At 37.8% G+C, this 12,611-nt stretch overlaps 1 protein-coding gene across 1 annotated transcript in view; it reads right to left on the reverse strand.

Annotated features, from left to right (window-relative positions):
• Window positions 1–12,611, reverse strand: part of LOC134536769 (uncharacterized) — a 791,154-nt gene that overhangs the window by 65,283 nt on the left and 713,260 nt on the right. Inside the window, exons 4-5 of the mRNA XM_063376681.1 lie at window positions 8,099–8,220; window positions 6,459–6,559 (exon numbers count right to left, since the gene is read on the reverse strand). Of these exons, the coding sequence (XP_063232751.1) occupies window positions 6,459–6,559; window positions 8,099–8,220 (223 nt within the window). The remainder of the gene's footprint in view (window positions 1–6,458; window positions 6,560–8,098; window positions 8,221–12,611) is intronic.

The following is a 12,611-nucleotide window of genomic DNA, read 5'->3' on the forward strand; positions in this document are numbered from 1 at the left end:
TCTCGCCGACGATACACTGATGATGGCTTCCAGCAGACGAGGGCAAGATGGCGGACATGACGTCATACTACCTGACGATATATATGCTTTGAAAAAAAGTGGAGGGAGTCAGTATGCCTGCGTCCACCACGAGGGAAGGATCGGTCGCCATTTTTATTTTTTTTTGCACTCGTCGGGTTCGAACCGAGGACTCCGAGCTCCGTGTTGTAAATGTTTGTTTTTTAAATATGTTATTAAAAATTTTTTTATTTAATTTTTTTATAATTTTAAAATATTTTTTTCATTAAAATCGGATAATAAATTTAAAGATGGCGGCCGTAACGGAAATTGCAACGATGACGTCATAATTCAAAATGGCGGATAACACAATGCCGGAATGTTCGAGAAAACGAAATGACGTCATCCAAGATGGTGGATCCAAGATGGCCGTCGGGGTCAAGGTCAAAGGTCAAGGTCACATCCTGATAGAGGCTTAACTGAGGCTTGAGTTAAGGATGCTTAAGCCTCTATCAGGACATTTCTAGCCGTTGGGATTTTTAAGGAATAAAACGGGAAATTTTCCCTCGAAACGGGAATTTTTCCCTCGAAAACGGGAAATTTTTTCTTAAAACGGGAAATTTTGAGTCATTTTGAGTCATTTTTGAGGAATTTTGAGGAATTTTTGCCGCCGTGACGTCACAAATCCAAGATGGCGGACACCGGCACCGGCACCACATCCTGCATCCTGATCCAGTATGCCCTATTATATACTACTTATAATTTTAAATTTTTTTTTTTACATTTTGAATGTTGGGTTTTGATTTTAACCGCGTGGGAATAGTCATTTGCATATTTTTTTTTTACAAAAAAATATAGTTTTAAATGTATTCGAAGGTTCTTCACTAAACATAAACACATTAAAAATGTGTTGCTTTTTATTTTGGTCCCCGAATACGGTGCAAATTTAAGCATATTTTTAATTACGACTACAAATAAACGGCGCGTCGTAAGTATGTATTGCAGTAATGAAATCACACAAGATATATCTAATTATTTAAGTGACATACGTGTGAAGGGATGCATAAAATTTTGTGTCACTCAAGAGAGACTAATATAGTTAGATACCGTCTAAAACTACTTCAGTGAACCACACATTCACATGCTAGGAAATTAGGACGTGAACATGTTTTTTCAGTACATCCATGATCAAAGCAAACTACAACAAGAAGATAATGTATGGCACTAAAAAATACATGTATATAGTGTGTATAGTGAAAAAATACACTAATATTTTAATTGAAAAGCACGGCACACAGCCTTATAAAGATAATAAGTATATAAACCTCAATATAAAATTTTCATGGTACTCTAACATTTAACTCAAAGGAACATTTACGATGACAATGATGATTCGTGTCTAAGAACGGTGACCCCCAGTTAAAGTCGCAGTGATGGATCTGCGGAGATCTGTCATTGTCTAGTCGCAGTGATAGATCTAGGAGGTCTGTCATTGTCTTCGCAGTGTAGGGACGAAGAAACAACACAACAGGCAAATCTAGTCTCGGTAAGGACATTTTTCACAAGAGCAACTCTACATACCCGCCCGGGATTCGAAAAGAGTGCCTTTGGCTCACTAGCCAGGAATTATAACCGCTGAGTCAACAGGCGAGATAACATTTACAATTTTTGGAGCTGGCACGGCTAGTTAGTAATCACGCCTGTGTTGACGTTATCTCTTAACATAATAATAAAAAAAGAATTCAAAACCAAAACCACACGTCTTCCAATTAATTCCATACTACATTCACTTGTATTCGTTAACTTTGATCATGCACGGTGAGCTTGAATTGTGTGTATGCGTAGACACATGCACAATGTATTGTTTGTGGAGGTAATCACAATTAATGTCGTGTATGACATGGTGAACAAATAGCAACAATGTGTACTGTGCAAAGCGATGCTCATCAAACTACTTTTTGATAAAAGAAAATATTTGTAATTAAAGAAAATGATTTAACAACAAATAAATACTTAAAATAGCAATGCTAACTGTATAGTTCATATGCACAACAAATTACATTATGTAAGTACAGATGACTCCAAAAAAGTTCCTTTTTCCTACGGCTACACTTAATTTTAAGCAAAAGAACATTTTATATAGCTCAGTTTAGTTATTAAATTTATTTATTTTGCATAAAAGCAGCAGCACAAGAAAATAACTAACGTTTAGTGTTTTCGTAATCACTGGAAAAAAATAAAAATGCAATTTGGTCATCAATGGTTCTAAATAAATTCCACAAAATTAGTGATAAGAAAATATTCAGTAGTATTTACTTTACCAACATGCTAAAGAAGCGAAAATACAGAAACATAAGAGAGCGAGAAAAAAAAAACCATGTATGTTAAAGGCTCAATATGTACAGAAGCATAAGCAATAAACTTGAGCGACAGGCAGGAAACCAGAAAACTTTTATTATTATAAAGTTCCTTTTCCTCACAACAAGAACAGAAACTAATACAAACATAAAACACCGACAAATATAACAAGACACATAGAACTCAATGCTGCATATCTCACAAACTCCAGCGAACGTGGATCAAGGCTGCGGTTTTAAGCCACGGTCTCAAAAGTTATGTTGAATTTTTTTAATTATCTCCTCATTACTATTATTTAAAGGCTTATCCTAAAATATTTTAACACGTGCCTCCCCTTGCGTTTTTCGTTCTTTTACTAATATTTCCGACATGTTGTTAGTAGCGCACTGGGAGGCAAGGCCGGGTACCTGAGCGATTCTTCCAGCGGTCCCGCACGGCCACTGACGTCACGCGCGCATACCTTTGGGGATTAGAGCGGCCAAACCTCGCCACCCCCTACCACCACTCCCTCCTTCCTCGGCGCTGTCATCTATCCCTTGGCAGCCTGGGAATCCTGCGGACTTTCAGAGGCCGCCGCGTGGACTGGCGTGAATATGCACCTTTATTCGGGATGCTTCGGGAATTCGGGTTGGCCCGGGATTGACGCGACACACGTCACAACCACTCCAGTCCATTCCAGAAAGACGGCCAAGTGGTATAAAATCGGCGACGCCGGCCTCCGCGATGAGTTCCGAAAGTGCTTGTTGGGCGAAGCGCGAGTCCAGCGAAGAGGGTGAGAGAAACACAGCCCCCCCCCCCCCCCCACCCAACCATGGCGGGCGACGCAAACACGGAGCGACGGGACCGTGAGAGTGCGACTGAGTGGCGCGAGACTGTGTGTGAGGACAGGCGCGAGGTAAGGGGCGAACCACTGTTGAGCCCAGCTCCAGTGAGGAGTGCGAACTGTATGAACTGGACAGATACTTAGTGATTTGTGAACAGACATTAAAGTGTGGTGATTTAATTAGTAATGTAAATTAATATTATTAGCAAAATAACTGTATGAAATTAATTGGGCTATCCTTTACGAACCAGTTTTTCCCCACTCGTAACAACATGTTCATCAGGTGTAACACGACGAGTCGTTTCAAGCTTTCACTCGGTGACGACACGGTCGTGACAGCCGTTTGCTTGCCAAGGCAGGAATGGTCCCGCGGTGGATTGCCATTGCCTTCCGCGGGACATCGCAAACACCCAGTCCTGACCCCAGGGGAGGAGGTCTGACGGCCGGTACTCGAACCCGGGCCCCTCGGCACGGCAGCCAGACACGCTAGCCACTGGACCAGGTCGGCGGAATTTGAAAAGTTCGCGCGAATGTTCGTAACTATTATCACTTGCGCGACATTTTACACTCATTATGTTTAACACTCGGCGGGTAAAAGTTGGAAATATCAGTGACGGAACAACAACTGCAAAGGGAGGTATCGTGTTGAAGTTGTAGAAATAGCTCTTAAATAGTAGTAATGACAAGAAAACTAAAACAAACCAACAACAACAACAATATGGGGTGCGAGGCTGAGTCTTAAGGGGACAGGAAAGGACGCATCGTGCATGAATGACAATACAAGAACGATAATAGAATATGAACAACTTGTCAGAATTCGAGGAAGTTGGTTATGTTGGCTAGATATTTTCATTACTGAGACTTAAATGTACAGAAAGTCAATACAGTGTATAATTAAAAAATTTCATAAGTTTTTTTAAAATAAAATAAGGACTTGGAAAGAACAAACAATTATTTTAAAAATAACTGGCAGTAAAATGATTACAAAAACACATGAAAAGCCTCTACAGTAACCAAATCTAAGAAATGAAATATACTTCAATTTTAAAATAATTTTACCTTATTTAAACATTATATTAGACAATTGTTAAAGAAAAATATAGATATATATCGTTCTAAGATTTAAGATTTCTAATAATATTTTAATAATTTGACAGGCACGCCTTTTTTTCATGTATTTTATTTTAAGCCCTTATTTTCATGAAAAACCATTGCAATTGTACGGACTATTTCTGCACATTCAGATCTCCGTTAATGAAAATATCTAGCCGACGAGACCAACCACACACAATTCTGTGAAGTGGTTCGGATTCCATGCACGATGCGGCCTCCCCTGTCGTCACGAGGCTGCGGGACGCGGAAATCCTTATTTTCACAGACTAGAGAGCCAAACGCCCGATCGTGCATCTTCGGTTTTTTTTTTGTTCATTGTAAATAAATATGGCAGTGTTGATAAACTGATACTAATGGTCAATTAGGTTAGGTTAGCTACACTATAAATACTTTAAAACATTGTGGACGGTTGATTTGGTTGGGATAGCTACATAAAAGATACGGGGGAAAAAAAAGCATGAACTTCGAGGAACTTCGGGTTTTTTGCTCTCTCGTCTGTGAAAAGAAGGCTTCCCGCGGGACGCCAGGGTCGCGGTGGGCTCCGAACCACCTCACTCCCCACTCGGTGCTCATAGATATGAGTCGCCGAACCAGCACGACCCTCGCCACATCATGAGCCGACGCGTTAATGGGAATTTCGGCCTCGCCATGTTTAAAGTGTCACAAAATTTTGATACCGCTTGCGACAAAGCTTCCGTATTGATTTCTTTTTCTCGACATGACATGGACTTAGCTTTGGCTGCATGTTAAAGTCAACACTTGCGAACCAGTGTGATTATCACTGTAGTTGTTGTAGTCGCCCGTGTGAAATAATACGTTATTTCCTCGCGGCGCTTACAGACTGGAGCCTGTAAGCAAATCTGCAGTGGCAACAAGGTATAGAAGATTTGGGAGATGATAGTTATGCTTTAACATGCCAAAAGTTGGGAAGAAACATACAAAATTGGAATTATATGAAATAAAAAAAATTGAAAAATCCAAAATGCCTAATCCCCATTAATGACCACGGCCTCCAAAGATAAAGGTGGATCAATACAAATCTTATCATTCAAAGCAACAATTGTACAAGAACTACAAATTCGGACGAGGGTTTTGAAAGGCATGTGTCCTTGGCAACAAGGCGGGAATTTTAGAATTCGTAACTATGAAATTATCTTGGTTACGAATGCTAAAATTCATGCTCATCGCCACAATTTTTTTTTTTATCATATGTCGGTATCTCCAGAAGTAGGACTTTTTTTTGATAAGCATACGGACGGCCACACGTCACATGACAAGATAATTTATACGGAGTATCAAATAATTTAGTGTAGATGATACACATTGGATAATGACTTCTGCATAAACTGCTTAAAACCTTCGTCCAAACCTCGAATCTATTATTATTCCCTCCACCATATTTACAATATTATTATTCACAAAAGCCTAATAATAATCATTCATGCTTAATTCATGTGAATCCGAGGAGTAATGATAAATTTAAGCTAATAATTACCATGCTACACAAAGATCAAAATGAAGCTAACCCGAGATACACTTTCAAGAAAACGTTTCACATGCACATGTACAAGAACTGTCCATGTCACAATTATGTGCAGATAGGGAAGTGCACACTTAAAAATGTTTCTTGTACATGGAAAGCGAAGTAGACAATGGTTTTACAAACACAGGTAAAACTGCATACAACGTTTACCCAAGACTAATCCTGTCAACTGATCACTAACTTCCCGGTAGCAATTTTCCCTCCAGTTTAATCGCAAGAGCTATCCAGCGATAGAGAGATATTTGGTGTGAGACAATCCAATTTTCTGGAGATGCTCCCATTTTCCTCAATGCTTCGTTCCTGTATTTCATAACTGTCACACTTATTTTTCTAGTTACCCATGATATGCTGGCTAGTTCATTGGAACTAAATGCTGATTCAAACAGCATGAGTGCATCTCAGGTCATGTTTATTACACATACTCATTACATTAACCACTGCTTTAAATTTAGACATATTTTACTCTGAGTAATAACTATTTAAGAGACTGAAAAACCAACTATTCAAAAATAAAATACAAAAATATGTTTCCATAAACTTCCCAGATATTACAAGAAGAATTAAAATCCTATTTAAAGTTCCAAAATATAAGTAAGCAAAATTAGGGTTAAAGTTATAATTTACCTGTGTACGACATTGGCCAGCAAGTCATTATGCTTAAGTCGATAGTCAACATCCACTTTCTCATAGTTGACTGTCAGAGTTCCAGCTTTTATACACCTCTCCTGAAAAGCAAAGCATCACATTTTGATGATGTAGAAAATACCTGAGCTCTACGTTCGTAAATTTTCAGACATTTTTCGAGCAATTTATGAACTCAAGTGGCAAAAATAAGACTAATGATCACGAAACACAAAATGTGTCATTAAAATGGTATTTTGAGATTTGCTGCACATTCACAAATTTTATTTAACAGAACATATTATCTTCCAAAATAGAACGTATTAATTATCTTCTCGACTGACATCATTTTCACAAATCAAGGTTTTTTTAGATTATTTTCTAAACAATATTTATAATTTTCTTCACTTGAATCCTGAAGAATATGTTTTACTGAAGATATTATGTATAAATTCATGCAATTCATACGAATGATTAAAGTTCACGTTTCGTAAATTTATTAAGGGACAATATACATATAAAGTAAACCTTGTTATGTGTATTCTGCCTGTCAAGTCGGCGTTAAAATATGAAATGCCAGAAAGTAGATTTCAAAATATTCATATTACCAGGAAAATACTATAAACATCAAACTATAGTGAATTTTTGTGACTTCTGCAATGTGTAACAGTTCCTTTACATGCCCTAATAAAAACAAAGCCAATAAAAAAATTAGCAAATTAATTGTTCTGTCACATTCAGACCTGTCCGGACTGAAAAATGTCTAAGAATTGATTAAGGAAAGCACCATGAAGTCAAATCAACAGACTATTAAAGTGGTATGGTTATATGTATCTCCCAGAGCAATGTTCAAGACGAGGAGCTGGTATACTGGATTGCAATGACCCTTCTGACTTCCAAAATTTATTTATTTTTTAAGCCAAAAACGACTCAAAATTAAATAAAATTTCCCTTTAGCAAAACATTTCTTATTCGATGAATAATTTAACAAAAATAAATAAAATTCTGAATTCCTTCAAAAGGCCACACCCGAGTTTGATTTACGTAAATACAACTATAAAGTGTTTTGAGTGAGTTAATGGTGTGAAGTGAAAGAATACAGTGCCATGAGAGGATAAAATGAGTGATGTGAGTATAGTAAGCGCATTGTTAAAAAAAAATTTCAACTTCAGTTCACGTAGAACGCGGTTACAAATTATTCTGGGATCTACGTCAATTTACGGCTGTCTTCGAAAATTTACGGTCACTGATTTCACTTACCTTGAACATGAATCCAAAAGAAAATGCTCGGTGTATTAACAAACCATTCATAAAGTGGTTTTGAGTCTACAGTAAAAATACTTTTTATTTTGTCGAAATGTGTATTTAGATTTTTTTAAATCAAAAATACAACTTGGAAGTCGAAATACGGCGTATTTTCTACAAGGATTCAGTTATTTTGAACTTTAAGAAGAACTCTTAATTTATTTGAGTTAAATTCCTCGTTTCAAAAGTCCGTAAACTTGCTGTGATTTCTAGCCGTGTGAAGTGAGTGAAATGAGTGCCGTGACAAGGGCTCTGTGAGCGAGGTCTCTGGTCCTCTCGGCGCAGGCTCTGCCGAGGGCGACGCGTGACGTCAGGCGCGCGCGAACGAGCACACTCACATACTCCTCCGCCGGGTGCGCCCGGAACTCTCGGGCGAACACGTCCAGGATCTTCTCGCCGACCCAGCGGCCCTTCGTGAAGGTCGTGAAGGTGAAGTAGTAGGGGTACACCTTCCGCAGGCCTGCAACAAGCCAGCCCATGCGATCCCGCCCGTGTTTCCTTCATCCATTCACTAGCTCCTGTCAGACCGGGACCGGTAGTCCCTTCGAAGGTCCACAACCTCCCGGGACGTTACAAAACATTATCGAACATGCTGGAACATTATTTTACATTCTGGAGCATTAAATAATATTGTGGAACATTATTTGACATTACGGAACATTAAATAATATTGTGGAACATTATTTGACATTATGGAACATTAAATAATATTGTGGAACATTATTTGACATTAGGGAACATTAAAAAAATATTGTGGAACATTATGGAACACTAAATAATTTTGTGAAACATCATAGAACTTCATCGAAACTGTTGGATGATTCTATAACTTTCTACAACACTGTCGAACCTCCTGGAAGATTCTGCAACATTTCGAAACATTCTCAAACTTTCTAGAACATTCTGGCTAATCTCGGCACTCGATTCCCAGCTGCTTCGCTGACTTCCAATAAGAAGTCCATTGGTGCGATGCCCTCTTTCGACACCCCTATATCTCCGAACCCAGCCCCTTGCAGTTCCAAACCGAAGCATTTATTCATTGATGGGATTTGGAGGGCTACCATACCATACAACGAACCCCCGTGGGTCTGACGGGGTGGGTCGCGGAGTTATAGCGGCATGCGTGGACATACCACACTCACGTGTATCGCATGAATTTTGATCGCATTGACACGGACATGCTTCATAATGTTTGGGAAGATCTTGATTTTAGGGTTGATGTGTGCAGGATCGCAAAGGGTCAACATATCGAACACTTGTAAAGTCACAAAAAAATTTGTTGAGTTTGTGCACATGACTGCCAAGTTTCATCCCGATATGTTGATAAATGCACCCACAGCAACCTCATGAAATCGCTCCAATCATTTGTGAACACCCTGTATTTACGCGCCAGGAAAGAAAACTAACAATGTTGTGTATCAACAAGCATTACAATAAACAATATGTTATAGAGATAATAAAAAAGTACAAACATATACAATATCAAAACATACAACAGTAGAAATAAGTATTTTTAGTATAGTATTCCAGTTTGAATTGAATGACAGGACGTCTTTCGGGTCAGCTAGTACCAAATATATCCTAGTCAAGAATAAAACTACTACTAAAATAAATATTTACAAAGAAGTTTATGATTAAACCATATTCATTGTGTTTTTCTAAGATATGTGTAGATCTTTATGCTAGGAGATAGGGAAACTTTTTTTTAATTAATTGAAATATTTAATTAATAAAAATTTGATTTAAAATATTTCGAAATTTCTAAAATCGTCCAACTTCTTTAAAATCAGTAATTATTTTAAAAATTCGGAAAAAAAAATTTTTTTTAAATGTAAAAAGCACTTACATCATAGAGTCTATGGTTCGAACCCGGTGAGAGCAAAAAAAAATGGCGACTGATCTTTACTCCACGAAGATCACCGACAGACTTACTTCCCACTACGAATGCTAATGTATGTATTGCATCAGCCAGTATGTCATGTCCGCCATTTTGTTTTCGTCTGCTAGAATGCACTACCGCCACGTTAGTTTAATTTTTACCAGCTAGAGTGCAGTAATTATTTATTTTCGGGGCTTCCGCCATTTTTTCGGCCGTCTTGTTCGACACCTTGGAAATCTGTATTTATTAATCTAGAGATTCGCGAAAAATTTAAAAATTCATAAAAAAAATCATTTGTTGAATAATGATTGATTCGAACTATTACATAATCAACACAAAAAAAATAATTTAATCAAAATTACTAAAATAAATTACAGGTTCGAAAATTTCTTAAGATTGTTACATATAAAGATTTATTACATAATTTCTACTCTACTACATGAACTCTTTTGAAAGTTAGCAATCTAATAATCATTTAGTTCTGCATTGGCTTGAACTGACTGATTCTCAGCTCTTAATGGTTTAGATCCGCCAGATCATTTACCTACATAGTCTTTTTCTTCCTGACAGACTTTCTCGATATTGTGTTTAACAGACTGCTTCACATCGTCAGAATTGTGAATGGGAGTATTCACTGTTTTAAATGCGCACTTCTTCACTTTGTCCTCGAACGGAAATGGTTTGTCGTATACACAGTCCAGCCAGAAGTTATATTTTAAAGATCTGCATCTTGCAAATTCATCTGTAAGTTGATTATGTTCTGCTTGATTTAGCCAAGTGGAATCAGTTACTTGTAATGCGCCAAGCACAGTCTTGGGCTTAGATTCATGTCCAGGTGTCATCGCAATCGGTTACAGAATATCTGTTTTTGTGCATGTGAGTCTCCAACCTAAATCGAGGAGTCGAAATTTCTTCAGGTAGTTCCAGGGACGCGACCAATCAGGTGAGTGCTCGTCTGTCATTGGCCGCGCCAGGAGAGGGGGTCAATGCATTTCTTCTCCCCTGTATCGCTATCAGACTGTTTGTGCCTGATGGCAGGAACATATCTCAGTTTCCGAAACGTCGCAACTGTCTTGTCTTAGGGCCGGTTTCACCAACGTAGTTTAAGCAAATTAATCTCGATTAGTTTCAATATAAACTCGTTTAGTCGATTGTGCGTTTCACCACATGCGTAATCTCGATTTTCCAGAGTAAAGCGAGATTTTATATTAACTGGCCAAGTTCTTCCAGTTTGCGCAGCTAATCTCGCTTAACGTATGTAAACAAATGGCTCGAGCAGCTTACAGTGTTATATTTGAAGAAGAAGAAGATTCGGATGGAGAAAAAAAAGGCCACTGCAACCAAAACAATCAGCATGAATGCCATAAAATACCTTACCTGTGCATAACGTTTCAATTCGGTTGTCGGCATGTATCTTTCTCGTCAGTTTCTCCCACGACGATTTCAGCTGGTCTGGCATTCGGTGGTATTGATTGCAAATCGAATTGAATTCGGCCGCAATAATCTCCCATTCTTTCGCCTTCTGCTTTGTGTGACAGCATCTGTACGACGATTATCAATCACAGAGAAGTGTTCCGTTACCTGATCTAACAAAACTGTCTTCTCATGTGGCGAAAGATTTCGTCTTCTTTGTCGCTTTTCTTTAATTAGCTGAAACTGCACCATTGCCAATCATGTTTATATGCGATATGACAATTTACATGGTATTACTAATTTTTCAAAAAAATAAAAACAAGTTTTTTTTAGGTTCATGCGGCCACCATAAATTACGCTCGGCCAAAAGCTGCATCTACAAGAAGGGGAAAAAAATCCATATTCGGGTATCTCCGGCAGATATTAGGGTATATTACTAGGTAATGGGTGTTTTTATGTGGAAGGCATTTATAAATCGAGTTTTAGAAATCTCGATTAATTTAAACTTATGTAACGATGGTGAAACACAAGTCGGAATTAAACTTACGATTATTCTTCATCTAGTTTTGTAAATCTCGTTTTGTAACAAAATTAAACCTGCTTGGTGAAACCGGCCCTTAGGAAGGTTCGTCTGCGTCATCGTCGTTCTGTTGTCCAGAATAGCTGTTCTTTGTATCCTCGTTGGAGTCTGTTTGTCGCTGTAATATCTAGACTGTTGTTGTTTGTCTGTATTTTCTTTTTTTTTACACAGCTTTTATTATCTTCACCTGTATGTTTGTTTGTGAGCTTGTTTGCAACCGACTACTTTGGACTCGATTTTGACCCACTTTAAAAGGACAGATTTAATTGAAACTTTGTACACTTATCAAGAACCGATGACACTACAATAATTTGATAAGTTTATCTTATTATCCTGATCAGGATCGTCAGAATTAAATAATTTCCTCAGGTATCTTCTACGTGAGAGCAAGAGGCTTATTACACAGTGCATTCCATAGCGCTCAGTTAGTTCGTTGGTCGAGCGGAATAAGGCGCAAGTCTTAGTCGACACGAAACGACAGACTTCTTAGGCGTGGGTTCAAATCCCATCCATGGCTGCAAAATTAATTTTTTTAAGCAATTTTTGGAATTGGTGACGTAAACTGAACTGTACTTCGACTGGGGTTTCGTCAATCCTCCTATGGACAATCATTCAAAATTTGTTACTCCTTTGCAACGTGCAGCAAAAAATGGCGTTAAGAAATTACAGAATTTCTGTTGAAAAGCTGTGCTAAATATTATGTGTGTGTTAGCGTAATTTTGTACTGACGAAGTATTCAGTTACCTAAATATTTTCAACAATCTGAAAATTATAATTAAAATGTTGGACATACATGTTAAGTAAAATAATTTACTTAGAACAAACTCATCCACTTAAAAAAGTATTCCAGTTGAATTAATATTTTTAATTCAACTCGATGTAAAAACGACAGAACTGGATTGTTTTTAGAAATTATCACCGCAAATTTTCTCTTCAGTTCGAAGCATTTTTTACAACTGTCCGCCCTCTGTTGAAGATT

Source organism: Bacillus rossius, chromosome 11 (assembly GCF_032445375.1).
Source record: "Bacillus rossius redtenbacheri isolate Brsri chromosome 11, Brsri_v3, whole genome shotgun sequence".
NCBI lineage: Eukaryota > Metazoa > Arthropoda > Insecta > Phasmatodea > Bacillidae > Bacillus > Bacillus rossius.